Source organism: Cyanistes caeruleus, chromosome 14 (assembly GCF_971803275.1).
Source record: "Cyanistes caeruleus chromosome 14, bCyaCae1.hap1.1, whole genome shotgun sequence".
Lineage (NCBI taxonomy): Eukaryota > Metazoa > Chordata > Aves > Passeriformes > Paridae > Cyanistes > Cyanistes caeruleus.
Window position 1 is genome coordinate 4,279,665 of NC_141714.1, and position 26,860 is coordinate 4,306,524.

The 26,860-nt window shown below is 53.6% G+C and overlaps 3 protein-coding genes across 6 annotated transcripts; 1 reads left to right on the forward strand and 2 right to left on the reverse strand.

Moving 5' to 3' along the window:
* Positions 1-5,541: 5,541 nt before the first annotated feature.
* On the forward strand, positions 5,542-11,653 carry LOC111929189 (uncharacterized). Of its 2 annotated transcripts, none has more exons than XM_086850998.1 (12): positions 5,542-5,932; positions 6,781-7,166; positions 7,398-7,508; positions 7,956-8,093; positions 8,275-8,370; positions 8,790-8,898; positions 9,015-9,159; positions 9,560-9,609; positions 9,732-9,866; positions 10,547-10,658; positions 11,064-11,130; positions 11,438-11,653. In XM_086850998.1, the coding sequence occupies exons 1-12, from the start codon at positions 5,637-5,639 to the stop codon at positions 11,527-11,529; spliced, it is 1,737 nt and encodes a 578-aa protein (XP_086707124.1). In that variant the 5' UTR covers positions 5,542-5,636; the 3' UTR covers positions 11,530-11,653. The 2 variants fall into 2 exon arrangements, with proteins under 2 accessions (XP_086707124.1, XP_086707125.1); XM_086850999.1 differs by lacking the exon at positions 5,542-5,932 and adding an exon at positions 6,488-6,563.
* A 225-nt stretch (positions 11,654-11,878) lies between these two features.
* Positions 11,879-18,876, reverse strand: RBM41 (RNA binding motif protein 41). 3 transcript variants are annotated; one of them, XM_086851002.1, is made up of 8 exons: positions 18,635-18,876; positions 18,129-18,302; positions 17,361-17,477; positions 17,060-17,252; positions 14,784-14,988; positions 13,475-13,851; positions 12,760-12,907; positions 11,879-12,264 (listed from the first exon to the last, which is right to left on the reverse strand). In XM_086851002.1, exons 2-8 carry the CDS (start codon positions 18,134-18,136, stop codon positions 12,107-12,109), a joined length of 1,206 nt encoding a protein of 401 aa, XP_086707128.1. In that variant the 5' UTR covers positions 18,137-18,302; positions 18,635-18,876; the 3' UTR covers positions 11,879-12,106. The 3 variants fall into 3 exon arrangements, with proteins under 3 accessions (XP_086707128.1, XP_023782467.2, XP_023782466.2); XM_023926699.2 differs by lacking the exons at positions 18,129-18,302; positions 18,635-18,876 and adding an exon at positions 17,906-17,996; XM_023926698.2 differs by lacking the exons at positions 18,129-18,302; positions 18,635-18,876 and having other exon boundaries at positions 17,361-17,623.
* A 1,164-nt stretch (positions 18,877-20,040) lies between these two features.
* Positions 20,041-26,821, reverse strand: LOC111929199 (uncharacterized). Its single transcript, XM_086851000.1, has 12 exons — positions 26,428-26,821; positions 25,194-25,579; positions 24,852-24,962; positions 24,267-24,404; positions 23,990-24,085; positions 23,462-23,570; positions 23,201-23,345; positions 22,751-22,800; positions 22,494-22,628; positions 21,996-22,107; positions 21,408-21,474; positions 20,041-20,262 (listed from the first exon to the last, which is right to left on the reverse strand). The coding sequence occupies exons 1-12, from the start codon at positions 26,721-26,723 to the stop codon at positions 20,171-20,173; spliced, it is 1,737 nt and encodes a 578-aa protein (XP_086707126.1). The 5' UTR covers positions 26,724-26,821; the 3' UTR covers positions 20,041-20,170.
* Positions 26,822-26,860: the final 39 nt, after the last annotated feature.

The window sequence follows — 26,860 nt, forward strand, 5'->3', positions numbered from 1 at the left end:
TGCTTGCATCAAAGCTGGCCTTTCCTCACCACCTCCTCATTCAGCAAAGCCCATTCCTCTCACTAACGCCTGAGTGTCTGTTTTCTGTACATCACCGTGCTGGGCTTGGCTGGGCAGACTTAATTTCCTTGACAGCAGCTGCTGTGGGGCTGGGTTTGGCTCTGTGCAGGAAACAGGGCTGGTAACACAGGGATGTTTGAGTTATCACTGAGCAGGGATTACACACAGCCAGGGCCTTTCCTGCTCCTCACCCTCACCACTGAGGAGCTCGGGGGGCACAAGGAGCTGGGGGACACGGCCAGGACAGCTGGTCCCAGCTGACCACAGGGGTACCCCAGAGCGTGTGGCACCACCCTCAGCACATAAAGCTGGGGGAGAAGGGAAGGCATTCTGAGTTTGGCTTCCCAAGTCACTGTTACATGTCACAGAGCCCTGCCTTCCTGGAACTCCTGCCTGCCATGGGAGGCACTGGATGAATTCCTTGCTTAGCTTTGCTTGCATACACGACTTTTGCTTTAGTTATTAAACTGCCTTTATCTAAACCCACAGGTTTTCTCACTTTTACTTTTCCAATTCTCTCCCCCATCCCACTGGCGGGGAGGGAGAGAGCAGCTGCGTGGGGCTGAGTTGCCGACTGGGGTTAAACCATGACAATCACTCAAACATGTTCTCCTTTCCCTGGGTGGCAAGAATAAATCAGGAGACAGCTTTTAGCCCAAGGGCTTGACACATGCCATGAAAAGCTCTCAGGATGTCTGTGAATAATCTTCTGAAAAATAAGGTCAAGTATGTTAGGGATAAAGTTCAGATCATAGAGCTACTTAAATGGGCGGGAATAAAAAAAGATGCAAAGAGGAGGAGCAGCAGCAGCTAAGATTACACATATGTGCCGTGAAGAACATTGAGATCAAGTCTGAAGGAGGTGTGGACATTTCCTGCTTTAGAAGCAGCTTTGGAGAAGAAAATAAAGGTCTGTGTTTTCACCCGCCCAGGGTAGATGCTTCAAGGGATGATTGGCTTTTGGGATAAAACTTCCTAGAATGGTCAGAAGCATGGATGCTCCCAAGATCATTGGCTATTTTGCTATTTTGTACTTCAGAAACCATATTTCATGCAACCATAAAAACTGGTGCAAGCATCCCAAACACTGGTAAAGTATAACTTTGGCTCATTGCAATATCCTGGTACAGATTCAATGTCCTACATTGAACAGCTCTATTGAAAATTGAATTTAATTGGGGTGTAGGCCTGGGGTTTGAGGACCAGCTGGAGAGATGTCAGAAGCAAAACACCAAACAAGAATGAAGGTAAGAAAAGCTGCTTTCAAACCATGAATGGAGGGAGATAAGGGAGCTACCTTCAATCTCAAGTGTTCCCACCTGCAGCACTGACCTGAAAACACAGTAAACGGCACAATCTGAAAATGTCAAGAGAGGTCAAAGAAACAGCTCTGAAATCTTGAAAGATGAGCTGGAAACAAAACAGGATTCAACCAAGCAAGATATCAGGAATGGTATCAGACACAGGTCCTACAGACTGCAAAAAAAACCCCACAGCTGTACAGACATGTCCTTTCTGCCTCCAATATCAACAGAGAAAGTCCTTTCTGTGGTAAGGTGTAAGTGTATCCCTGGGGGAAATGACATGGCACAATCCTCACCATGCAGGATGGGGCACTGTCTGTCCACATCAATGTGTTGCTCAACACTGACTCTCAGGCAACACACGCAGCACATGTTTGGTGATACCACCTGAGCACTGGTTTCTGTCACATGGTCTCATGCCTTTCCAGGTAAAATGAAGTGTTTGAGTCAAAGAAGTGATGATGTGCTGGCCACCCCGGCACCCTCTCCTCCATACCCATGGCCTGGGTGAGAGAGTGCACTTCAGGAGGAACAGGGAATATGTGACTGTAAGGGTGGCATCTCCTCAGCTCCTTGGAGCCCATCATTTTATGGTATAAAGGAGGAAATCAGGTTTGATTCAAGATGCTTCTGCACTGGAAATAAGCACAGGCTTGAACAGCGTTGAACTACTTGCACTCATCCTTATTTTCTTCCCAAGAGCCGTATACTGCAGGCAGCACAGTGAGTTGCAGCATCTTTTGGGTGCAACTGCTCCTCTTTGTCACATCTGGCTGCTCCCAAACTCCTCATCTTCCTCCAAACTCCCCATCATCCTCGACATTTCCCAGGTTTAAAGCCCAGTCATGCTGCTGGCTAAAGAAGAGTCTAAGAAAACAAGCCTGAACAAGCGAAGCTGCCAGGCAGGACAGCATCAGCTGAAGGAGCTCAGCCAGGCTAACCCGGAGCCTTGCAGCAGATCTGACGGCCCCACCGCCCCGCCGGCTGTTCCCATGGCTACACCCCAGGATAAATCGAGTTCAAGGAACCTCGTGTTGCTACATTATTTAACAAACAGTCACGCTCAAGAGGAAAACACAGGCAGGGACCCAGTTTAGCAGCTGCGTGGGCTGATCGGAGCGATGGGTGCCCGAGTGCCTCATGGCGTAGAAGGGCCCAAAGCTCAGCGCCACAGCCGAGCCAGACAGGGTGTGAGCCACAAGGAGAGTCCAGCATGGCCACAGAAGAGCCATGCTGGTCCTGCAAGGTCCGTGCTGTTTGTCCACAAACACAACCAGACCTTGCACCTGACGGAGCCCTGTGTACCTGACCCGTTTTCCTGACTTCAGGAAAGGAAAGGCCTTCCTACAAGTCTGTGCTCTGGCCCAGGCCTCAAATGCAGCACTGGGCAAAGAGGACAGGAATGTGGGCACAAACAAAAGCATGGGAGGAAAAAAGAGTGTGGAGGAGTTATAGAGGTGTTGGGAGAGATGAACAGGGTTAGAGGGCAAAGGTGTGGATGGAGCTTGGAGGTGCAGAGAGCTTATATTTGGAAAAAGTGTTTCAGCATGGCAGCAGTGAGGAGAAACAAGAGGGGTCTGGGGAGGAGCTGAGGCAGGGAAAGCAGGAGCAACAGGAGGTGTTTGGCTGGACTGTTCTCACCACACAGTGTTTTCAGTGCTGGTGTAACCCGGTGCCTTTCCCCTTCCCCAAAATCCTGCAAGGAGGAGCAGAAGGTGACCCAGATCTGTCTGTGATTCACCAAGCAGCTGCAGAGGGCCACGATTCTGTCATTCTGTGAGATGCCAAGGTCCACTGGGCTGTTCCCAGGACCCTTCCCTGGGCAGGCACTGGGGACACGTGTGGGACACAGCCAGGCCAGCAGTGCCACCGTGTGGGAGCAGGTCACCTCCTTCTGCCAGGACACGGGCAGCAAGGGTTCCTGCAGCATCAAAGAGAGCAGCTGGAAACACAAACACACATACATGTATAAATATACTCAGCTCTCACCCTCCCCCCATCCCGAAACTTAAAAATAATGAGAGGCTTATCCTGAGAAATTTACTCAGCCAGAAACCTGCTCCTTGCTGGAAACAAAAAGATTGTGTTGTCTCTCAAGTGTTTTTCAGTAATGGCCAGAAAAATAACTCTCTTTTACTGGGCACTGAAGTGAGACTGACAGGGCTGTAATTACCAGGGTCTTCCTTCTTGCCTGTCTTGAAAACTAGGACTTTGGCCAGCTTCCAGTCTGCAGGGACCTCTCCAGGCTCCCAAGACTTGAAAAATAATGGAGAGAGACTGTGTGATGACAGGCCCAGCATTTTCAGTACCCTGGGACGAACCCCAAGGTGCCCCATAGATTTATGTGCATCCAGCTGGAGCAGCAAGCCTCAAACAAGTTGAGTTTTGTCTGGGAGCTTATCCTGCCCCTAATCACAGTCCTCCAACACAGAGCTCTGGGGGTCCCAGGGCCCATCACTGATGTTAATGACAGAGGTGAAGAAGGCATTAAACATCTCTGCTTTGTCCATGTCCCTATCTGTGAGGTGTCTGACCTCATCAAGTGCAGACCGATGTTATCTCTGATCCTCCTTTTGTTGTTAATATGTTTTAATAAGTCCTTTTTGCTGTGCTTCACAGTGCTGGCAAGCTTGAACACCAATCAAGCTCTGACCACATGAATTTTCTCCCTGCAATGGTGAACAGCAGCTCCCTAATTTTCCTGTGTAACCTGTCCTTGCTTCCAATGTCCATACACTGGGCCTTGTGTTCCTCCCAGACACGAGTTCCTGTGACAATAACCTGTCTTTTTTTTTCTCCACAGGAGTGATTTTGATATGGAATGCAGGTCAATTTGACCTTGTTGATACCTCCAACCTCGATGGAGCATAGTCCTCAGCACTGGTTCTACTTGCAGAGCCTGGTATCTCTGACCCAAGGGCGCCTGAGAAGGTGGGGTAGTCCCACAAGAGTGCACAGAGAAATGCAGTGTAACCCTTGTGTGCAGCACAGACCAGTAGGAACAGCTGATTCCAAGGGAAGGCACCAGCACAGTCAGGAGTTACATGGAAACCGTGTTAGGAGTTCTCTCTAGGCACCATTGTTCATTTGTGTTGGTGTCCTGAAGCACAAGGTAAAAATCCGGTAGGTAGGAGTTTAAAACAGAAATGTAACTATCATTTTTCTACTGCACAGGTGTTTTCACTGAACTGCCAAACACATTCCTAAGTCTCCATCCTCAGACAATGCTGATAACTTTGACATTGCTTCTTTCTCTGTTGAAAAGAGCCTTTATTATCTAGTTTCTAGGTTATAAAAACTTATTTCTTGGCCTCCACAGCCAGCTGATTTCCTTTTGACTTAGTGATAAAGGCTATCTTATCTGGCTTTATGGAATGCTGAACTTCAACAGCTAACAGCCATTGAGCCATATGAACTGGTTGCACCCTGGAATTTGTTGATCAGAGAAAAGAATTTTCCTTCAGTAATATCCAGATAATTGTCCAAACTCCAGCAGTTCTTTCCACTTAGCATTTGAGCTGAAATTAAGTAAGGAATTAAAGCTTCTTGTTCTGCAACATGTCAGGAGCTCTCAACAAGAAATTTATTTTTCTATTAGGAGTGTTACATTGGAATGTAAGTCAATCAACACCTTTAACTAAAACCCACCCAATTCCCCAGAAATGATCTAATTTAAACGGGCAGATTCCTCTGGAATGAAAGGATGTTGTTTTAAACAGGAAAAAAGAGGTCAGGCAGTGATCAAAGAAAGCAGACATTGAAAAAAAGTTCCTAATTTAATATTGCCTGTTTCAATGAGACCTGTACTGACAGGTACGTGTCCCTTGTCCCGCACCCTCGGTCTGGTGCTGAAGGCGAGGGACTTCGTGTCCCGAGTCCCGCACCCGTCCCGGTGTCCCTGTCCCGGTGTCCCTGTCCCGGTGTCCCCAGTCCCACACCCCTGTCCCGGTGTCCCCTGTCCCGTGTCCCCTGTCCCGGTGTCCCCTGTCCCGTGTCCCCTGTCCCGTGTCCCCTGTCCCGGTGTCCCCAGTCCCGCCCCGCGGCCGCGTCCCCCGTCCCCACAGCAACGCGGACATGCCCCGCCCCTCACGCCCCAACAACCAATCGCAGCCGAGAGCCCGCGAGTGGCGGCCGCACTGACCAATGGGTGCCGAGGGCGGGAAGGCGCGGGGCAGGGCGGGGCCCGGTGGCGTCATCGCGCCGCGCGCGGTCGCGGAGCCGCCGCCGCGCCTGCCGGAGCTCGGCCCGCGCCGCCGCCGCCGCCGCCGCGCCATGAGCCAGTTCAGCTTCGGGGCGGCCGCGCCCGGCGGCGCCTTCAGCCTGGGCGCGCCCAGAGCCGCCGCCACCACCGCGGCCACCAGCGGCTTCTCCTTCTCCGCGCCCGCGCCCGCCGCCGCCGCCTCCACCGCCTTCAGCTTCGGCAGCGCGGCGCCGGCGGCGGGCGGCAGCCAGCCCGCCGGGCTCTTCTCCTTCAGCAGGCCGGGCGCGGCCGTGCAGCCCTCCGGCTTCAGCTTCGGCTCGGCCCCCGCGGCCCCCGCGGCCCCGGCAGCCGCCGCCTTCCCGCTGGGGTGAGAGCCGGGCCCGGGCGGGGCGCGGGCAGCGGCAGCGAGCGAGCGAGGGAGGGAGCGAGGGAGGGAGCGAGGGAGCGGGGGCTGTCGGTGCTGGGCCAGGGCTCCGCCGGCCATTCTGCAGGGAACGAGCCTTGGCTCTTGGGCCCGGCACTTCCCAGCGCCCTGCAGCGATCGCCGCGCTGGGCAGGGGCTCAGCGAGCCCTGGCACCTGGCCTGGCCGGTGTTTACATGGGGCAGCTCCTACACGTGCTGGGAAGCAGATGTTCCACGTTTCCGTCTGCAGCTGGGCTGGACACGCGTGCACAAAGAAACGCTAAAGCTCCGCCGCCGAATAGAAAACGTCTTGTTCTGTCTGACCCCAATCTGGAGTGCTCGGAAGGTTTTCTCGGCACTTTGGCAGGGATCTGTCGTTAAGGAAAGGCTGCGAGTTCTGGAGTGCTTCTGCAGAGCTGCCGCTGTCAAAGCGTGCCAGATGGCAGCTGTGGGAAGGGAGCTCAAATGGGGACGAGCAGGAAAAAGCCAGCCGTGTGTAGAGAGAACAAAAAAGGCTGATTGTGAGCTGAGAGAAGGAGCAGCTTCACGTATGCTGCCATAAAATGTCCTGGGATGCCTGGGTGGCTGGCTGGAGGTAATGGAGGGAGAGTCAGTAGAAAGAGGAGGGATGGCAGGTGACAGCAGCTGGATGGAGTCTGTTGTCAGAATTGGGACACAATTCTGGCCTGGCTGGCTGTGCATGCCTTTGAAAGGAGGTTTCTGCTGTCAGCAAATGGTCAGGGAGAAGACCAGCTGTGGACGTGAGTGGACGTGTGCCTCAAGCAGATTGGCTTCTTTTCTTTTTTCCCTAGGACAAACACCCCAAAAGTGAACTTTGGAGCCAGCGCTGTCACTTCAGCTCCTGGAATCACGGGGGGCTTTTCTTTTAGCGCCCCTGTTGCAACCAGCACACCCTCGAGTCAGGCAGCAGCCCCGTCCGGCTTTTCCTTTGGCTCTGCTGGCACCAGCAGCACCAGCACGGCTCCGTCTGGGACGACAGGAGGCTTCACCTTCTCCAGTGGCACCACGACTCAGGCGGGAACAGCCGGCTTCAGCATCGGCACCGCGGCTCCGCCGGCAACGTCCGCAGGGCTGACTTTTGGCACGGCCCCTGCGGCTGCTGCCACCACCAGCACGGCCACCCTGGGAGCGGCCACCCCGTCAGCAGCGCCCTTCAGCCTCGGGGGGCAGCCCACAGGTGGGGGAGCAGCCTGGGGGAGCAGCTGGGGGCTGGGAGCCTTTGGCATGGGGATATCTGAGGGTGGAGTGGAGCTCTGCAGCCTCTGCCTTCTGCTGGGGCACAGTGGAGCCAGGGGCTGGAGCCAGAGCTGTTTCTGATGGGCCTGTCCAGGGTCTGCAGTGGTGGGGAGCAATTGCTCTTCAGCCTGGAGGAAGAAAATCCATCTTTTCCTTTTGCTCCTGCTTCCAGGTCTAACCTTTGGGGCACTGCCTTCAACAGCAGCCACCAGCACAACCACGGCAACGCTGACCACAAGTACCAGCCAGGCACCCACCCTGTCCTTTGGAACCAAGCTTGGAGGTAGGAAGCTGTTCTAGGAAACAATTCCTCAAGGCTTTGGGAAATCCTCCTGGCAGCATTTGGCTATTGGAAGTAGACAAATGCACTGGGGTGTGGGGAGGGGCCAGAAGCATTTGTTCCTGTGCGTTTGCCCTGGCAGGGGTGACCTGTGGCAGCTCCTAGAGCCACTGGACAGTGTGTCCTGTGTTTCTGATTGCGTCCCACATGCCAGATTCTGTTCTGTGCTTGTTTGGGCAGCACAGTGGAAGGGAGGCACAGTCTTGAAGGGCACACTGTGAAAGACAGCGAGGGGAGGGAGAACAGGAGGAAAAGGAGGTTCAAATGCTGACATTGCCAAGAACCAGGTGTGGCTGGGCAGTTTGTGTCAGCCTCCCAGCAGGGTTGTTGTGCGGTGGCTGGGAGCTCAGTGTGCTCTGCCTGTACACATGGAGCTGTTTGTCTCTGCAGTCACATCCACAGCTGCCACCACGGCCTCCACCACCAGCACCACCTCAGTGCTGGGCTCCACGGGGACCTCGTTGTTTGCATCGGTGGCCACTTCTTCAGCCCCGGCCTCCTCCTCCTCCTCCACCACAGGCCTCTCACGTGAGTCTCTCCAGGCAGGTTTGTCCCTGGGGCACTAAAGGAGCAGGTGGCTGCTGCTCCCTGTGGCTGCTGGAGCTGCTGCTGCTGCAGTGGGAGGGGGGAGCAGGCTGGGCACAACTTGTCCAAGGGGCCCTGCATTTCATGCCTTATGCAACCTGTTAATGGTGTCTTCTCTTTACAGTTGGTGCCACTTCCACGGGGACAGCCAGCCTGGGGACACTGGGCTTTGGATTGAAAGTTCCTGGAACAACAGCTGCCACAACAAGCACTGCCACTGGTAGGGAGGAGATGCTGAAAGTGGCTGAAGAGAAGGGAGCCTGACTTGGGAGAATAGCAGCAGAGCAGTTCTGATTTGTAAAGCCCTCAAGTAACTAAAAATGACACAGTCTGTCTGTGATCCTTTTCCATCTCTTTGTGAAAACCTAGAAGTTCTCTCATCTGCTGCAAAGGTGCAGGGGAGGAACTGGCTGTGCTGGTAGTTCTTGGTTCTACCAGGAGAACCGAGGGGATTGACAAGGGTGTGGGCAAGGGATGTTTTCATTCCCTTCTTGACAGAGCTGGGATTTGCTGTTGCTCCCTTCAGAGGGATCTACTGCAGCTCCTACAGCCATGGGCAGTGTACCCTGGAGCTGTTCTCTGTTTGTGAGGTACCAGGTGTGTCCTCTCCTGTTGCTTGACTTGAATCTCTTCTTCCAGGGACTACTTCTGCTTCTGGCTTTCCTTTGAATCTGAAGCCATTGACTACGACTAGTGCCATTGGAGCTGTGACCTCCACAGCTGCCATAACCACAACCACCACAACCAGGTGCGTGTTTTGTTACCACTGACCACTTGCTGCCTGTTCATGCTGGCATCTGGAGGAGGAAGGGGAAATAAATGAGTGTTGTGGTGTTTCTCTTTCCTGACCTTGCTCCCTCTCAGTGCCCCCCCAGTGATGACTTATGCCCAGCTGGAGAGTTTGATAAACAAGTGGAGCCTGGAACTGGAAGACCAAGAGAAGCACTTCCTCCATCAAGCTACACAGGTCAATGCCTGGGACCGGATGCTGATAGAGAATGGGGAGAAGGTGAGGTGACCTCCAGTGGAACCTCGTTCTGCTTGCTCAGGTCCTTAAAGGCCTCTGTTATAGATGCAACAACCATCGAGGGGGACTCTCTGCTTGTGAAAGAAATAGGTGTGAACTCTACCCGAGTGCTTTTCACAGTCTCTCTGTGTGTCTGTTCTGGCCTTTAGGCCTTGGGGCTTGGAAATGTGTTCTGTGACTTTGCTCTGTGATACCAAGTTCTCTCAGGGGGATCATTCCAAGCTGAACCTGCCTTATTCCATCTTTGGCCTGTCAATCTTTATGTAACCGTCTCTTGTTTCCAGTAGAACTTGCATGGTGCTGCTTTCTCCCTCACACCTCTCTTCTTTGGGAAGCTGACTTCTTGGTGTTCAGGCTGTAATGAAGTGTCTTCTGTTTCCAGATCACTTCGTTACACAGAGAAGTGGAGAAGGTGAAGGTTGATCAGAAGAGGTAGGAGACTCTGAGCGCTTGAAGTGGTTGAATTTCTTCTCTGCGCTGTCCTGCCTGCTTGTGTGACAGCTCTGCCATGTGTGCAACATGAAAGGGAAGCAGTTGGCATTTTCTCTTTGCAGACTGGATCAGGAGCTCGACTTCATTCTGTCCCAGCAGAAAGAGCTGGAGGACTTGCTGACCCCTCTGGAGGAGTCTGTGAAGGAGCAGAGCGGCACCATCTACCTGCAGCACGCCGATGAGGAACGGGAGAGGACGTGAGGCACAAATCTGCTGGGGATGGGGGATGAGGGATGAGCTCTGTCCTGTGGTCATAGCAGTCAGCAGGAGATAGAGTTGGGATGGGTGTCTGGATTGAACCATGAGTGCCTGCTGTCAGATATTTAATCTTGTTTTACTCATGGCAACATAGATTTTGCTCATTAGAAACTAGAACAGTGAGTGGAAGCCCTTGAATTAGCTTGAAAAGTTCTTTGTATATTGGTGTAATCAGCTGTCTGGGAAGAGGTAACTAATTTTGGCATAATCTCAGAAAATTAATGATTCTTGAGTGACAGAAGTGGTGAGAACAGAGGGAACTATGCGTGGCATGAGCTTCCTCGTAGGCCTTTGGTGATGCATCATAGCAGGGTAAAGGCAGTGTTTGTCTGGTTCAAGAGATAAGGAATCTTGAATCCAGGGTTGCTGCTTCCTTCAGTTCCCACAAAACCTTCCAGAAGTTCTCTACTTTCTTGAATGGCTGTAGATCAAGGGAGACAAGCCTTGGGAGTCCCTTCCTCTGGGTGATGGAGCTTCTCTGGCTGCTGTTCCCAGCTCTCTGCCAGCCTTGGCTGCAGATGTGGAAGCTCATTCTCATTGCCCATAGTTGGTGTTACTGCAAGCAGGTCTTCAAAGCTCTCTTCAAACATTCTGATCTTGCTTCCCGTGTGCTCTGCAGCTACAAACTGGCTGAAAACATCGATGCTCAGCTGAAGCGCATGGCACAAGATCTGAAGGACATCACAGAGCACTTGAACACAACAAGAGGCCCAGCAGACACGAGTGACCCGGTAATTGCAAGCTTATACTTTTATTTTTTATCATTTATATTGTATTGATCTTGATGCTCCTTATGGCTGTACTCAGCAGCTTTTTTCTCAGTAAAAAACTCCCTTCGGTATTGGAGACTGAGCTTTTCTGCATTCATTTTAAATTTTGCCACTCCATGCCTAAGGTGATGAATGTTCTGCTGGTTCCTAAGTCTACATTAAAATAAGCCAAAGCCACAGACATATCAGCTGAACTGTGCAGGTTTTTTGCTGGTATGGAGAAGCAAAGTAGCAGGGTTGCTGCACACACTTCCCTGGCAAAGTGGCTGCTGCCTTAGGGAAGCTGTGCAAGGAGAAACTTGCCTTTGACTCCTCTTGGTTTTTATGCATTCTCACAACTGACTTGCACCTTCTCTCTCTGCTCAGCTTCAGCAGATCTGTAAAATTTTGAATGCACACATGGATTCCCTGCAGTGGATTGACCAGAACTCAGGTGAGATTTATCCTGCAGCCTTTTGGGAATGTGAGTGGAAAGCAGGAGCATGTTTGTGGGTGTTGTTCATCCCTGAATTCCTGAAGGTGTCTGAGGAATCTTCCTCTTCACCTTCAGTGGCACTGTCCCCTCTGGTCTTGAATTCTCCTGATGTGCCTGATTAGAGGCCTCTGATGAGAAGTTAGTCCTGGCATCTGCTGGTGTTTTACCAAAAAAGCCCCACTTAGATGTTTTTCTTTCTCCTGCAAGCAAAACTCTGCAGGGTTGTGTTCTGGGCTGTGACATTAATCCCTTGTTTCTCCCACAGCTGTGCTGCAGAGAAAGGTGGAAGAGGTGACAAAAGTCTGTGAGAGTCGCCGCAAGGAGCAGGAGCGCAGCTTTCGGATCGCATTTGATTGAAACGCTCCCAAGTGCAAAGGATGAACATAAAGCCTCCACAAAAAACAACAGAGGTGTTAGAGCTCTGAAATCATGACCTGGTTTTGTTGCTTTTCTTGTAATAAAATGTGTTGTTTGTTCCAAATACAGTCTTTGTTGTGTTGGTCAGGATAAGTTAAGACAGTGCCTGAAGTCTCTGGGGAAGTGTGGTCTCCGTGCTTTATCTGCCTGCAGGCTGGTGAGCTGCACAAATGCTGCTTTGGAGGGCTCATGGCAGTGTGTGGACACAGTCCAGTAGCAGCAGGGTGCAGCACACTGGACTCTAGAAGACTTGTGGACTATAAGCATCAATAAACACACACTAAGGAAATACCACAATAAGTGCATTTATTTACCTGGCCTCTTCCCTCCCTCCTTGCCACAACAGTGTACAGGCAGTGCCTGTCTCTCAAGAAGAGCCCAGGCCCTTGCTCTCTCTTCCCCACTCTGAGATTACTGGACCTGCACGTTGGCTCCCACCTGTCCTTCCCTGTCCCACGTTCAACCACAGATTTCCTGCAGCTCACTGACATCCACAAGGCTGCTGGTTCTCCATCCCTCAGGTGGCAGGAGCGTTCTCTGCAGCAGAGGAGCTGGGGATGGCAGAGTCAGCCTCCGACAAATGCTTCCTGCTTTTCCCAAAAGCAATCACCAGGGGCTTCCCCTGCAGCTTGTAGCCGTTCAGCAGCCGCAGGGCGCTCTGGGCTGACTCCGTGTCTGCAACGAGAGGGGACAGTGGGCACAGGGCACCCAGCAGGTGCTGGCACAGAGTGTTCCCATGGGTGCTCCCATCTGATGGCCACTCAGCCTGCTCTAGTGCAGCGAGGGGATCCTGCAGCCACACTGACATGCTGAATGAACACTGCACGTGACAGACCACGTCGCTTCTGCCCTGGGAGATGCATCCCCGAGATTAAGTTTCCACCAAGCTCTTAGTCTATGTCCCTGAGAACCTTATTTGCTGAAAAGTGGACCCCCCAGCTGCTGCTTGGCACCCAAGGAGAGGTTTATGCTGAGGACTAAACCCTGACAAACATCACTGAGCAACCTTTCCAACCCAAGGAAAGGACCATGGCACAATAGGAAGAGAAGGGAGTGAACTCCCCAGCTTCTCCTTGAAAGGCAGGCTTGTCAGCAGCACAGTGCCCTGCAGGAGGATGTGACACCTTTGGGAGTCAGGGAAGAACTGAGAGGCACGAGGCAGCAACTCACCAGGGAAGGTGATGAAGGCCTGATCCCTCATCCGGCCGCTCAGGAGGCGGAACTGGATCAGTGGGCTGTCCTCCTTCTGGAACCGAGCAAACAAAGCCACCAGGTCCTTCACTGTCACACGGGGAGCCAGGTTCTTCAAATACAGCACCTGTAACAGAGACAGAGGGTCAGCCAGCCTTTGCCATGCAAAGACAGTCCTCAGCCTGGTCCCAAGTCTGTACAGCTCCACAGTGTGAATTAGTTCAACCCTCACACCCACATGCTAATGGTGGCATTTAAAGGACAGGTAGGTGTACAGAGAAAGGCAGCTCTGAACTCAAGGCATCACCCTGCTTACCTGCATCAAGCACTGACAGGTTCATTTTATTATAAAACAGTTACGTTTATTCAGTTTATTTATAAACTAAATAATCTCCAGCTACGAGATAGGCACAGTTTGAGTAAGGTGACAGCAGACTTCAGCCAGAGCACATCTTGACAGGTGACCTGCTGGAGCCAGGGAGGGCTGTGCTCACAAGTACAACTCTTTGCCAGGCTGGTGACCTCCCAGCAGAGTCCAGAGACCTTTTCCCCCCAGAGCAGAGGCTGCTCTCCCCCCGGCCTGGAGGATCAGCTGAGCAACTTCAAGACAACAACAAAGAGGAGCCTTTGCCTACTGCCACAGCTTCAGGGCATCCTGCTGAGCAAGGATAAACCCTGGTTCGGCTCAGCTTACCTTGCTGGGCTCCCCTGGATGGTAGGATGAGAACCTGGGTATGTTCCGGAGTTCTTCCTCTGAGAGGCGGTTCTTGAGGATCTCCTCTTCTGGGACAAACTCAACTGGCTCTTTAATAACCACAGGCCTTGGAGGGGACTGGTGGGGCTTTGTTGCAGAAACACTGGGACCTGCTGCCTGTTCTGCTTGCTCCTCCTGGTCTGGAAGTGATGACTCCTCAGTTGTAGCCCTCTGCAGGGTTGGGGAAGGGGACAAGCAGGGGTCACTTGTAGCAGACTGGACTTTTTCTGGGCACTTCTTGCTCAGCAGCTCTTGGTAAACACTCTCCAGATGAACCATGGGGTCCTTTTCATCTGTTGCCCTCTTCTGAGTGTCATCTAATTCATAACAGAGAAACATGGTAACTATCACCAATAACCTGGAAAACACACAGACTGCAAGACACAGAAGAGACAAACCCTGTTTCACCCCAGCCTCTGTGGCCAGGCCCTGCAGGTTGTTCAAAACAAGAGCAGCTCCAGCAAGTGCTGGTTCCCCAGCTCAGGATGAACCTGCAGAGAGTAGCAGCTCCACCTGTGCTACATCAGAGCTTTTCTTCAAAGATGCTCTCAATTGCTTATCTGCAACCACATTTCAGCACTTTCTAGTGACTCCTTCACCACATCTTCCTCCTCCTGCATGTGCATGCAGGATGGGCCATGCTGCCTACCTGTACCACTATGAGGTTGCTTTCAAGGACATCAGATTAATCTCCTGGGTTAAAAGAAGGTCCATGACATGGACTGATCAATGATCTCTTTTAATTCTCTTTAATGGAAAGGAGGACAAATGTGAGAGCAGCATCTCCCAGCCTTCAACTGGATCCAATTCCTTTTCAGGGATTAGGATTTCACAATCCATTCCTCCTCTTACCTGCTCTGTGCCTTTGCTTCCTTCACCCCCTGCAGTTTCCTCAGGGAAGGAACAATCTCCAGTGCCACACAGGTACTTTGTGTAACTCAGACCTTGAGGCTCTACCAAAGCATCACCCCAGCTCCTCTCCCACACCCCAAGCTGCTCTGCACCACATGCAACACATCAAGGAGATCCACGCTCTCCAGAAATGGACTTTAAAAGCCTCTATATTAAACCCTTCACAGAACCAACTCTCTGCCTGCTGCTGTAAGAGAGGAAAATATCTCCTCCCACGGAGTACCAAAGCAGAACCACATCTTCAGGGACAGAAGGCCAGACAGAAATGTGTTGGGCTCCCACACAGGCTGGCTCTGTGTGCCAGAGCCCAGGCAGGAAGAGCCCTGAGCCCACGAACCTTCGTGGTAGAGGGCCCGGAGGAAGGAGTGCCGGTCTGTTCCCTGGAAAAGGGCGTTCTCGATCTCCATCTCCCGCCGGCTCAGCTGCTTGCTGCCCGCAAACCTCTGCGGCAGCGCCAGGATGCGCTGCCGCTCCTGCAGCTTCTCCTGGATGGCATGGAGCCGCTCCTGCGTGGCCTCCGGGGCTGCCCCCAGCCCACAGCCCTGCAAAACAAGCACGGCTTGGCTCAGCAATGGCATGGGCCTCCTCCTCAGAGGGAGTCACAGCCCCAGCCCTGCAAGTGGGTGCAAGTGGGAGCCATCCCCCAGGGCACCAAGTCACTGCGAGGGTAGGACAAATACAAGCACGCAGCAAGCTCAGTTCTTGAGGGAAGTGGAGAAACAGCTCCTTTCTCATCAGCTGTCTGTGCTGCCTTCCTCTCCCTGGCCTGTCTCCCTCTGACAGCTACAGCCATTTTCCACAGCCACCTTCAGAGACTGCACAACCATCCTCTGGCAATTGTCTCCCCACACCTACAGCATCCCTGAGCTCAAGTTTCCACCAAGCTCTTAGTCTATGACCTGAGAACCTTACTTGCTGAAAAGTGGACCCCCCAGCTGCTGCTTGGCACCTGAGGAGAGGTTTATGCTGAGGACTAAACCCTGACAAACACTACTGAGCAACCTTCCAGAAACCACACAGGAACTGCAGCACAGCCCTCACAGCTCAGCTGCCAGGAGGGAGCATCCCTGGGTAAACAAACCTCACTGCACAGGCCACTCCATGCTGCCAAAGCACAGAGGCACAGCCCAGCTGCTGCAAGGGCACTTCTGCTCCCCCATCCACCTCGATCAGAAGACAAAGAACACGCTTTTATGGGGCTGTGGGTGGATTTTCTGTTCTCAAATTCAGTTTGAGAATTACTGTGGCAGATCCTTCTGCCTTGGGTAAGAAACCAGGCTTTCTCCCTGCACTGAGCACAACCTAACAGTTTCCCATGGTACCTCTGCCCCACATCTGCACAGCTCCTTCCATTCACCATTTCACAGCTTCCCTGAGGCATAAAAGGCTGTTTATACGGAAAAGCAATTCCCAGAAATCATTTGTTGTACTTTGTTTTCAAAAAAGCTGCCACTTAGCAGCGGAAAATAACAGAAATCTGCACTCAGTACTTCACCAAGAGCTCCCCAGGCCATCTGAAGCTCTCCCTGTCTCAGCTGACATTATTCATCACCCATGGTGGAATTGTTCACTCAGGCCCTCCACCTCCAAAGCTGCACATCTGACTTAGGCCTTCTCCCTAAATATTCTTCTCTCAGAACCTGTAGAAGATATACCCTGATGTTACCATTTTTTTTCTGTCAGAGTAGTGTTTTCCATACAAATAATTTTTTCTGAACATCCCAGAATTCATTTCATACTAAATATAACAGCTGGTACTGATGACATTGATTTTCATTCTTAAATTAACACCACCCCTCTCTACACCAAGCTTTAATCAGGCCACAGCAGGGTTGGATTTGCATTTAAACACCAAAGCAAGTAATGATTTCAGCTGAAAAAAAGGCAAACCCCAGATTACCACAGACAACTCTCTCCTGCACACAGCTATCACTCAGGAAGAGGAGGCAGAGGGAAGCCAAGATCAGCCCAAGTCCTGTTTTGCATTTTCTAATTTGGCAAATTAAAAAGCAGGACACTCCAGTGCACCTGACATGGGACAACCACAAAAACCTCTTGTCTCTGGAGTGTGAAAAAGAAAGGGTGAAGGTGGGGAAAGGGGAAAAACCTGCTGGAAGAGCACCTGGGGAGGAGCCACCACACACTCTGCCTGACAGCTCTGCACTATTTCCACATGGCTGTCCCAGGGCTCCTGAAGAGTAGAGTCCCTACAAACAGCCGTCTCAAATCAGTAATGGGATCCAGGGATATATCAGGATACTCAAAGGAGGATGTTGAGGTGCTTTGAAATATTTTCTCCTTTTTCTCTTCTGGCATTTAAATCCTTCATACACAGGTATAAACAGGTGACATGGTTTGTTTGAGATCAAGACAGATGCAGGAATACACTCATGTCCTGCTGTGTTCCAAAGGACACACTCCTGTCTCCAGCACATCTTTGAACACTGACCATTCCGCCCAAGAAAAGAGGCCAGCAGAAATGCAGGATCATGCTGGGCTAAAGGGATAACAAGGAGTGGCCATTATTTACCAATGGCTTACAGAGGACTGGAATTATCTACCAGAGTGCCACAGGATCAGAGGAACCTGACCTGGTTAGAGAAGCATGCCCACCTTCCTTGCTGAAGCCTGGTTCTTCCAGAGCAGAATCTCCGAGTCGGAGAGCCCCAGCTCCCGGAGAGAGGAGGTTTCTTTGTCACTCTCCTGCAGGGCCTGGAACTGCGACAGGGTCAAAGCCCCCGCAGCCTCTTCCCCAAAAGGTTTGTAAAAAGCTGCAGGGGCAAAGCATCTCCGCTTTGACTTGCACCTGTGAGCCAAAGCAACACAACAGCACAAAGAGCTCAGCACTGAGGAACTGGGGGACAGGAAGGGGCTGGTCTCTCTCAAACCACACCTCGGCCAGATCAGGACTTACTGCTCGATGGAGACAGAGGTGTCAAGTTGGTGATGGAGGAGGCTTTTCAGCTGCCTCTCTCCTTCCGTCTCCAAGTCTTCCAGGAGAAGTTCATCACTGGACAGGCTGCTGTTCACCCTGGGGCACACAACCACAGCACAGGCACGGTCAGTAAGGCAACAGAGGAAACACTGCTCAAAACACATCCTTGCTACAGCCTCGCCACCTCTTGGGCGGTTTTTACAGGATTTAAAAAAAAAAAAAAGAAACCAAAACTACGTGACCAAAGCTCCCTTTAACGTCATTAGAAAAGTCAACAGATTTGGGGCTACTCTGAGAACATTAAAGTACCCCAAGAAGTCTTCGGGTGTTTTTGTAATGGTGGGGGGGTTGTTGATTTACTTCAAAATCACATGCAGTCATTTTTTATTGACCGAAATCGTCCTGCATCAGCATCTAGACAGACACTGCCAGTTTAAAATGAGTCAGGGAAGGAAAAAAGAAATGAAACCGCGACGCTGAAGAGAAACTGAATTTCCGCAGCGCTCTTCCCTTTCCGGGGTCACCTGCTCAGGAGCAGACAGACCACAAATCCACCCATCCCCGGACCCGGACCCGGACCCGGACCCGGGCCGTGCCGTGCCGCGCTCCCGCTCCGGGCCCGGAGCCGCTCCGGGCCGCCCGCAAAGGGGGCTGGGGGTGGCACCGGGCCCGGGCCGTGACCGGCGGAGTGGCCGAGCCCGTGAGGGCAGTCTGGGGACCCCGGGGACCCGCGGATCCCCCGCTCACCGGCGCATGGCCCCGCCGCTCCGCACTCCAAGCCCCGGCAGCGCCCGCGGTGCGCCGGGAGCCGCCCCCGGAAGGAGCGGGGGGGAGCGGCCCGGAGCCGGGGGAAGCGGCCCGGAGCCGGGGAGAGCGGCCCGGAGCCGGGGGGAGAGGGGCCCTGAGCAGCGGGAGAGCGGCCTGAAGTCGGGGAGAGCGGCCTTGGCCGGGGAGAGCGGCCTGAAGTCAGGGAGAGCGGCCCTGAGCCGGGGGGGAGCGGCCCTGAGCCGGGGGAGAGCGGCCCTGAGCCGGGGGAGAGCGGCCCTGAGCCGGGCGGAGAGCGGCCCTGAGCAGGGGGGAGAGCGGCCCTGAGCCGGGGGAGAGCGGCCCGGAGCCGGGGGAAGCGGCCCTGAGCCGGGGGGAGAGCGGCCCGGAGCTGGGGGGAGAGCGGCCCGGAGCCGGGGGGAGAGCGGCCCGGAGCCGGGGGAAGCGGCCCTGAGCCGGGGGGAGAGCGGCCCGGAGCTGGGGAGAGCGGCCTGAAGTCGGGGAGAGCGGCCCGGAGCCGGGGAGAGAGCGGCCCTGAGCCGGGGGGAGAGCGGCCCGGAGCCGGGGGGGGAGCGGCCCGGAGCTGGGGGGAGAACGGCCCGGAGCCGGGGAGAGAGGGGCCCGGAGCCGGGGAGAGAGGGGCCCGGAGCCGGGGAGAGAGGGGCCCGGAGCCGGGGGGGGAGCGGCCCGGAGCCGGGGGAAGAGGGGCCCGGAGCCGGGGAGAGAGGGGCCCTGACCGGGGAGAACGGCCCGGAGCCGGGGAGAGAGCGGCCCTCGAGGTCCGCCTTGGCAAGCAAGCATGGCAGGCATCCCCCAAAGACACTCGCTCCCCTCTGCAGTTAAAGAGGAGGGAAAATTTAATGCAGGGCTCAAGGGTTGAGATAAGAAGAGGTCTCTCGTCAAATCACGGGCAAAACAGGCTCAACTTAAGAGATACAAATTTATTACTAACTAAAGCAGAGCAGGATAATGGGAAGTAAAATCACCCCTGAGAAACAGCTTCCCACACCCATCCCTCCTGCCCCAGCAGCGCCGGGAATGGGGTTGTGCTCGGTTGCCGTGCTTTTCCCGATGTCAGGGACACCGCGGGGTCCTTCCCACGGGGGACAGTTCTCTCTGAACTTCTCTGATCTGAGTCCATCTCACCAGCACCAGCTCTCTGCAAACTGCTGCAGCGTGAGCCCATCGCACAGGCAGCAGCCCCCCTCCAAGTGCTGCAGTGTGGGGCACTCTGCCACGGCGTCCTTCAAGGACAGAATGCTCCAGCCTGGGAGCAGGGCACCTCTAGGGCTCACAGCCTCCTCTCAGGCATGCCCCTGGCTCTGGCAAGGGCACCTCCATGGGCTGCAGGTGGATCTCTGCATCCCCGTGGTCCTCTGTGGGCTGCAGGGCACAGCTGCTTCAGCATGGTTCTCATCACAGGCTGCAGAGGAATTTCAGGGCCAGCACCTGGAACAGCTCTTCGCCCTCCCTCCTTGTCCAATGACCTTATTTCTCACACAGGTTTTCACCCTGCACTTCTCTGGCCACAATTACAACTGTGCCATGTTTTTTTTGTTTTGTTTTCTTTCTTCTTAAAACTGTTCCACGGAAGCATTGTCACCTTTCCTAACTGGCCCTGCCTTGGGCAGTGACTTGTCCATCTTTTGGTGTCTGCTTCTGCTGGACATGGTGGAAGCTTCTGGCAGCTTCTCCCAGAAGGCACACCTCCAGCCACCCCCCCTACCAAAACAAGGCCGTTCAAAACCATGCAGAGCCCTCCAGGGCAGCACTTCTGTTACCTCACCAGTCTGCAGGCACAGCTGGAGCACAAAGCACACACCCTTCCTGCACAAACTTCATCCAGTTTCTTACAGGAGCAGGTGAAACCCAGTCCAACACCACAAAGACTGCCTTTGAACAAACAGCACATTTTATTGTAAGAAAAGAAACAAAGCCAGGTCATCATTTCAGTCCTCAGTTCCCAAACACCTCTGTTGTTTTCTGTGGAGGCTTTATGTTCATCCTTTGCACTTGGGAGCGTTTCAATCAAATGCGATCCGAAAGCTGCGCTCCTGCTCCTTGCGGCGACTCTCACAGACTTTTGTCACCTCTTCCACCTTTCTCTGCAGCACAGCTGTGGGAGAAACAAGGGATTAATGTCACAGCCCAGAACACAACCCTGCACACTTTTGCCTGTAGAAAGAAAAACTTTTTCTCATTGACAGTCACTCAGATTCAACAGTGGACAAAGGAGGAGGAAAACTCAACCCAAAGCATTGCCAAATAAGAGACCTTTTTCATTATTGAATGAACAGGGAGGAAAATGTGTCTCCTTTCTAGGAAAATTTAAAGGAAACAGCTATTTTCACACACATTCTGTAAAGAATTCAGGTGGCACAGAAGGTGTACAAGATTTCTGGAAAAAGGCATGTTTGGAATGTGGAGCTTAGCATAAGTGTTCTGAAAGAAAACACCTACTTAGACCCTGACCTAAGCCAATAATTCTATGTGAGCATGGAGAACAGTAGGCCTGCTTTCACACAAGAAGCTGTGACCATTTCACTGCACTGTAGCCAGGCAGTGCACTCTAGGGCAGCTGAGAGGAGAGCTGCTTTATTCTACCGTGCCCCCGTGTGGCTGCTACCAGTTAAAATCCAAATGGCACAAAATTCCACAACACTTCACCAGGAGGCACTCCCAGGGAGAAAAGTTCCTTCTTTCTGTCTTTTTTTAGTATGACTCCACTGTCAAGTGTCCACTCCGGAGTGCATCTCCTGCTTTGAATTGGATCTCCAGCTATTGAGGCTGTGAAATTCCCACATTATTCCTCTAGTTACCCCACCTGCAGATCAATGTAGGCTGCTCCATCTTACCTGATGTGCCTTCCCGTTTTCAGAGCGGGTAGGGTGATACCACTGAACACACACACTTCACCTCACCAACCTTCCTGCATAACAGGCAAACCCCACACTCTTTTAGAAACTGAACTATAACATCAGTCTGACAGAATGAGTAATAAGGTTTTCAAGTTCTCTGCTATGCACTGATGCATTTAAGGAAGGCTTTTTTTGGTAAAACATATCCATTGCCAGGACTAACTTCTCATCAGAGGCCTCTAACCAGGCACATCAGGAGAATTCAAGACCAGAGGGGACAGTGCCACTGAAGGTGAAGAGGAAGATTCCTCAGGCACCTTCAGGAATTCAGGGATGAACAACACCCACAAACATGCTCCTGCTTTCCACTCACATTCCCAAAAGGCTGCAGGATAAATCTCACCTGAGTTCTGGTCAATCCACTGCAGGGAATCCATGTGTGCATTCAAAATTTTACAGATCTGCTGAAGCTGAGCAGAGAGAGAAGGTGCAAGTCAGTTGTGAGAATGCATAAACACCAAGAGGAGTCAAAGGCAAGTTTCTCCTTGCACAGCTTCCCTAAGGCAGCAGCCACTTTGCCAGGGAAGTGTGTGCAGCAACCCTGCTACTTTGCTTCTCCATACCAGCAAAAAACCTGCACAGTTCAGCTGATATGTCTGTGGCTTTGGCTTATTTTAATGTAGACCTAGGAACCAGCAGAACATTCATCACCTTAGGCATAGAGTGGCAAAATTTAAAATGAATGCAGAAAAGCTCAGTCTCCAATACCAAAGGGAATTTTTTACTGAATAAAAGCTTCTCAGTAAAGCCATAAGGAGCATCAAAATCAATTTAATAGATATCAGAAAGAGCTGGTTATTCAGATCTTGTTTTATGAGGATATAAAAACAGTACAAAATATGAGTGGAGTATCCACATGGGGACAAATGAAAAGTTAGAATTATTTCAATATCCCTTGCCTCTTCAGCAATATAAAATAGCTTGCATTTACCGGGTCACTCGTGTCTGCTGGGCCTCCTGATGTGTTCAAGTGATCAATGATGTCCTTCAGATCTTGTGCCATGCGCTTCAGCTGAGCATCGATGTTTTCAGCCAGTTTGTAGCTGCAGAGCACATGGGAAGCAAGATCAGAATGTTTGAAGAGAGCTTTGAAGACCTGCAGTCACATCAACTATGGGCAATGAGAATGAGCATCTGCAGCCAAGGCTGTCAGAGACCTGGGAACAGCAGCCAGAGAAGCTCCATCACCCACAGGAAGGGACTCCCAAGGCTTGTCTCCCTTGATTGACACATGGGGACAGACAAACAAGAGTGTGGAAGACTATGAGTAAAATCTATGTTGCCATGTGTAAAACAAGATTAAATATCTGACAGCAGGCACTCATGGTTCAATCCCGACACCCATCCCAACTCTATCTCCTGCTGACTGCTATGACCACAGGACAGGGCTCATCCCTCATCCCCCATCCCCAGCAGATTTGTGCCTCACGTCCTCTCCCGTTCCTCATCGGCGTGCTGCAGGTAGATGGTGCCGCTCTGCTCCTTCACAGACTCCTCCAGAGGGGTCAGCAAGTCCTCCAGCTCTTTCTGCTGGGACAGAATGAAGTCGAGCTCCTGATCCAGTCTGCAAAGAGAAAATGCCAACTGCTTCCCTTTCATGTTGCACACATGGCAGAGCTGTCACACAAGCAGGCAGGACAGCGCAGAGAAGAAATTCAATCACTTCAAGCGCTCAGAGTCTCCTACCTCTTCTGATCAACCTTCACCTTCTCCACTTCTCTGTGTAACGAAGTGATCTGGAAACAGAAGACACTTCATTACAGCCTGAACACCAAGAAGTCAGCTTCCCAAAGAAGAGAGGTGTGAGGGAGAAAGCAGCACCATGCAAGTTCTACTGGAAACAAGAGACGGTTACATAAAGATTGACAGGCCAAAGATGGAATAAGGCAGGTTCAGCTTGGAATGATCCCCCTGAGAGAACTTGGTATCACAGAGCAAAGTCACAGAACACATTTCCAAGCCCCAAGGCCTAAAGGCCAGAACAGACACACAGAGAGACTGTGAAAAGCACTCGGGTAGAGTTCACACCTATTTCTTTCACAAGCAGGAAATCCCCCTCGATGGTTGTTGCATCTATAACAGAGGCCTTTAAGGACCTGAGCAAGCAGAACGAGGTTCCACTGGAGGTCACCTCACCTTCTCCCCATTCTCTATCAGCATCCGGTCCCAGGCATTGACCTGTGTAGCTTGATGGAGGAAGTGCTTCTCTTGGTCTTCCAGTTCCAGGCTCCACTTGTTTATCAAACTCTCCAGCTGGGCATAAGTCATCACTGGGGGGGCACTGAGAGGGAGCAAGGTCAGGAAAGAGAAACACCACAACACTCATTTATTTCCCCTTCCTCCTCCAGATGCCAGCATGAACAGGCAGCAAGTGGTCAGTGGTAACAAAACACGCACCTGGTTGTGGTGGTTGTGGTTATGGCAGCTGTGGAGGTCACAGCTCCAATGGCACCAGTCGTAGTCAATGGCTTCAGATTCAAAGGAAAGCCAGAAGCAGAAGTAGTCCCTGGAAGAAGAGATTCAAGTCAAGCAACAGGAGAGGACACACCTGGTACCTCACAAACAGAGAACAGCTCCAGGGTACACTGCCCATGGCTGTAGGAGCTGCAGTAGATCCCTCTGAAGGGAGCAACAGCAAATCCCAGCTCTGTCAAGAAGGGAATGAAAACATCCCTTGCCCACACCCTTGTCAATCCCCTCGGTTCTCCTGGTAGAACCAAGAACTACCAGCACAGCCAGTTCCTCCCCTGCACCTTTGCAGCAGATGAGAGAACTTCTAGGTTTTCACAAAGAGATGGAAAAGGATCACAGACAGACTGTGTCATTTTTAGTTACTTGAGGGCTTTACAAATCAGAACTGCTCTGCTGCTATTCTCCCAAGTCAGGCTCCCTTCTCTTCAGCCACTTTCAGCATCTCCTTCCTACCAGTGGCAGTGCTTGTTGTGGCAGCTGTTGTTCCAGGAACTTTCAATCCAAAGCCCAGTGTCCCCAGGCTGGCTGTCCCCGTGGAAGTGGCACCAACTGTAAAGAGAAGACACCATTAACAGGTTGCATAAGGCATGAAATGCAGGGCCCCTTGGACAAGTTGTGCCCAGCCTGCTCCCCCCTCCCACTGCAGCAGCAGCAGCTCCAGCAGCCACAGGGAGCAGCAGGCACCTGCTCCTTTAGTGCCCCAGGGGCAAACCTGCCCGGAGAGACTCACGTGAGAGGCCTGTGGTGGAGGAGGAGGAGGAGGCCGGGGCTGAAGAAGTGACCACCGATGCAAACAACGAGGTCCCCGTGGAGCCCAGCACTGAGGTGGTGCTGGTGGTGGAGGCCGTGGTGGCAGCTGTGGATGTGACTGCAGAGACAAACAGCTCCATGTGTACAGGCAGAGCACACTGAGCTCCCAGCCACCGCACAACAACCCTGCTGGGAGGCTGACACAAACTGCCCAGCCACACCTGGTTCTTGGCAATGTCAGCATTTGAACCTCCTTTTCCTCCTGTTCTCCCTCCCCTCGCCGTCTTTCACAGTGTGCCCTTCAAGACTGTGCCTCCCTTCCACTGTGCTGCCCAAACAAGCACAGAACAGAATCTGGCATGTGGGACACAATCAGAAACACAGGACACACTGTCCAGTGGCTCTAGGAGCTGCCACAGGTCACCCCTGCCAGGGCAAACGCACAGGAACAAATGCTTCTGGCCCCTTCCCACACCCCAGTGCATTTGTCTACTTCCAATAGTCAAATGCTGCCAGGAGGATTTCCCAAAGCCTTGAGGAATTGTTTCCTAGAACAGCTTCCTACCTCCAAGCTTGGTTCCAAAGGACAGGGTGGGTGCCTGGCTGGTACTTGTGGTCAGCGTTGCCGTGGTTGTGCTGGTGGCTGCTGTTGAAGGCAGTGCCCCAAAGGTTAGACCTGGAAGCAGGAGCAAAAGGAAAAGATGGATTTTCTTCCTCCAGGCTGAAGAGCAATTGCTCCCCACCACTGCAGACCCTGGACAGGCCCATCAGAAACAGCTCTGGCTCCAGCCCCTGGCTCCACTGTGCCCCAGCAGAAGGCAGAGGCTGCAGAGCTCCACTCCACCCTCAGATATCCCCATGCCAAAGGCTCCCAGCCCCCAGCTGCCCCCCGAGGCTGCTCCCCCACCTGTGGGCTGCCCCCCGAGGCTGAAGGGCGCTGCTGACGGGGTGGCCGCTCCCAGGGTGGCCGTGCTGGTGGTGGCAGCAGCCGCAGGGGCCGTGCCAAAGGTCAGCCCCGCGGACGTTGCCGGCGGAGCCGCGGTGCCGATGCTGAAGCCGGCTGTTCCCGCCTGAGTCGTGGTGCCACTGGAGAAGGTGAAGCCTCCTGTCGTCCCAGACGGAGCCGTGCTGGTGCTGCTGGTGCCAGCAGAGCCAAAGGAAAAGCCGGACGGGGCTGCTGCCTGACTCGAGGGTGTGCTGGTTGCAACAGGGGCGCTAAAAGAAAAGCCCCCCGTGATTCCAGGAGCTGAAGTGACAGCGCTGGCTCCAAAGTTCACTTTTGGGGTGTTTGTCCTAGGGAAAAAAGAAAAGAAGCCAATCTGCTTGAGGCACACGTCCACTCACGTCCACAGCTGGTCTTCTCCCTGACCATTTGCTGACAGCAGAAACCTCCTTTCAAAGGCATGCACAGCCAGCCAGGCCAGAACTGTGTCCCAATTCTGACAACAGACTCCATCCAGCTGCTGTCACCTGCCATCCCTCCTCTTTCTACTGACTCTCCCTCCATTACCTCCAGCCAGCCACCCAGGCATCCCAGGACATTTTATGGCAGCATACGTGAAGCTGCTCCTTCTCTCAGCTCACAATCAGCCTTTTTTGTTCTCTCTACACAAGGCTGGCTTTTTCCTGCTCGTCCCCATTTGAGCTCCCTTCCCACAGCTGCCATCTGGCACGCTTTGACAGCGGCAGCTCTGCAGAAGCACTCCAGAACTCGCAGCCTTTCCTTAACGACAAATCCCTGCCAAAGTGCCGAGAAAACCTTCCGAGCACTCCAGATTGGGGTCAGACAGAACAAGACGTTTTCTATTCGGCGGCGGAGCTTTAGCGTTTCTTTGTGCACGCGTGTCCAGCCCAGCTGCAGACGGAAACGTGGAACATCTGCTTCCCAGCACGTGTAGGAGCTGCCCCATGAAAACACCGGCCAGGCCAGGTGCCAGGGCTCGCTGAGCCCCTGCCCAGCGCGGCGATCGCTGCAGGGCGCTGGGAAGTGCCGGGCCCAAGAGCCAAGGCTCGTTCCCTGCAGAATGGCCGGCGGAGCCCCGGCCCAGCACCGACAGCCCCCGCTCCCTCCCTCCCTCCCTCGCTCCCTCCCTCCCTCGCTCGCTGCCGCTGCCCGCGCCCCGCCCGGGCCCGGCTCTCACCCCAGCGGGAAGGCGGCGGCTGCCGGGGCCGCGGGGGCCGCGGGGGCCGAGCCGAAGCTGAAGCCGGAGGGCTGCACGGCCGCGCCCGGCCTGCTGAAGGAGAAGAGCCCGGCGGGCTGGCTGCCGCCCGCCGCCGGCGCCGCGCTGCCGAAGCTGAAGGCGGTGGAGGCGGCGGCGGCGGGCGCGGGCGCGGAGAAGGAGAAGCCGCTGGTGGCCGCGGTGGTGGCGGCGGCTCTGGGCGCGCCCAGGCTGAAGGCGCCGCCGGGCGCGGCCGCCCCGAAGCTGAACTGGCTCATGGCGCGGCGGCGGCGGCGGCGGCGCGGGCCGAGCTCCGGCAGGCGCGGCGGCGGCTCCGCGACCGCGCGCGGCGCGATGACGCCACCGGGCCCCGCCCTGCCCCGCTCCTTCCCGCCCTCGGCACCCATTGGTCAGT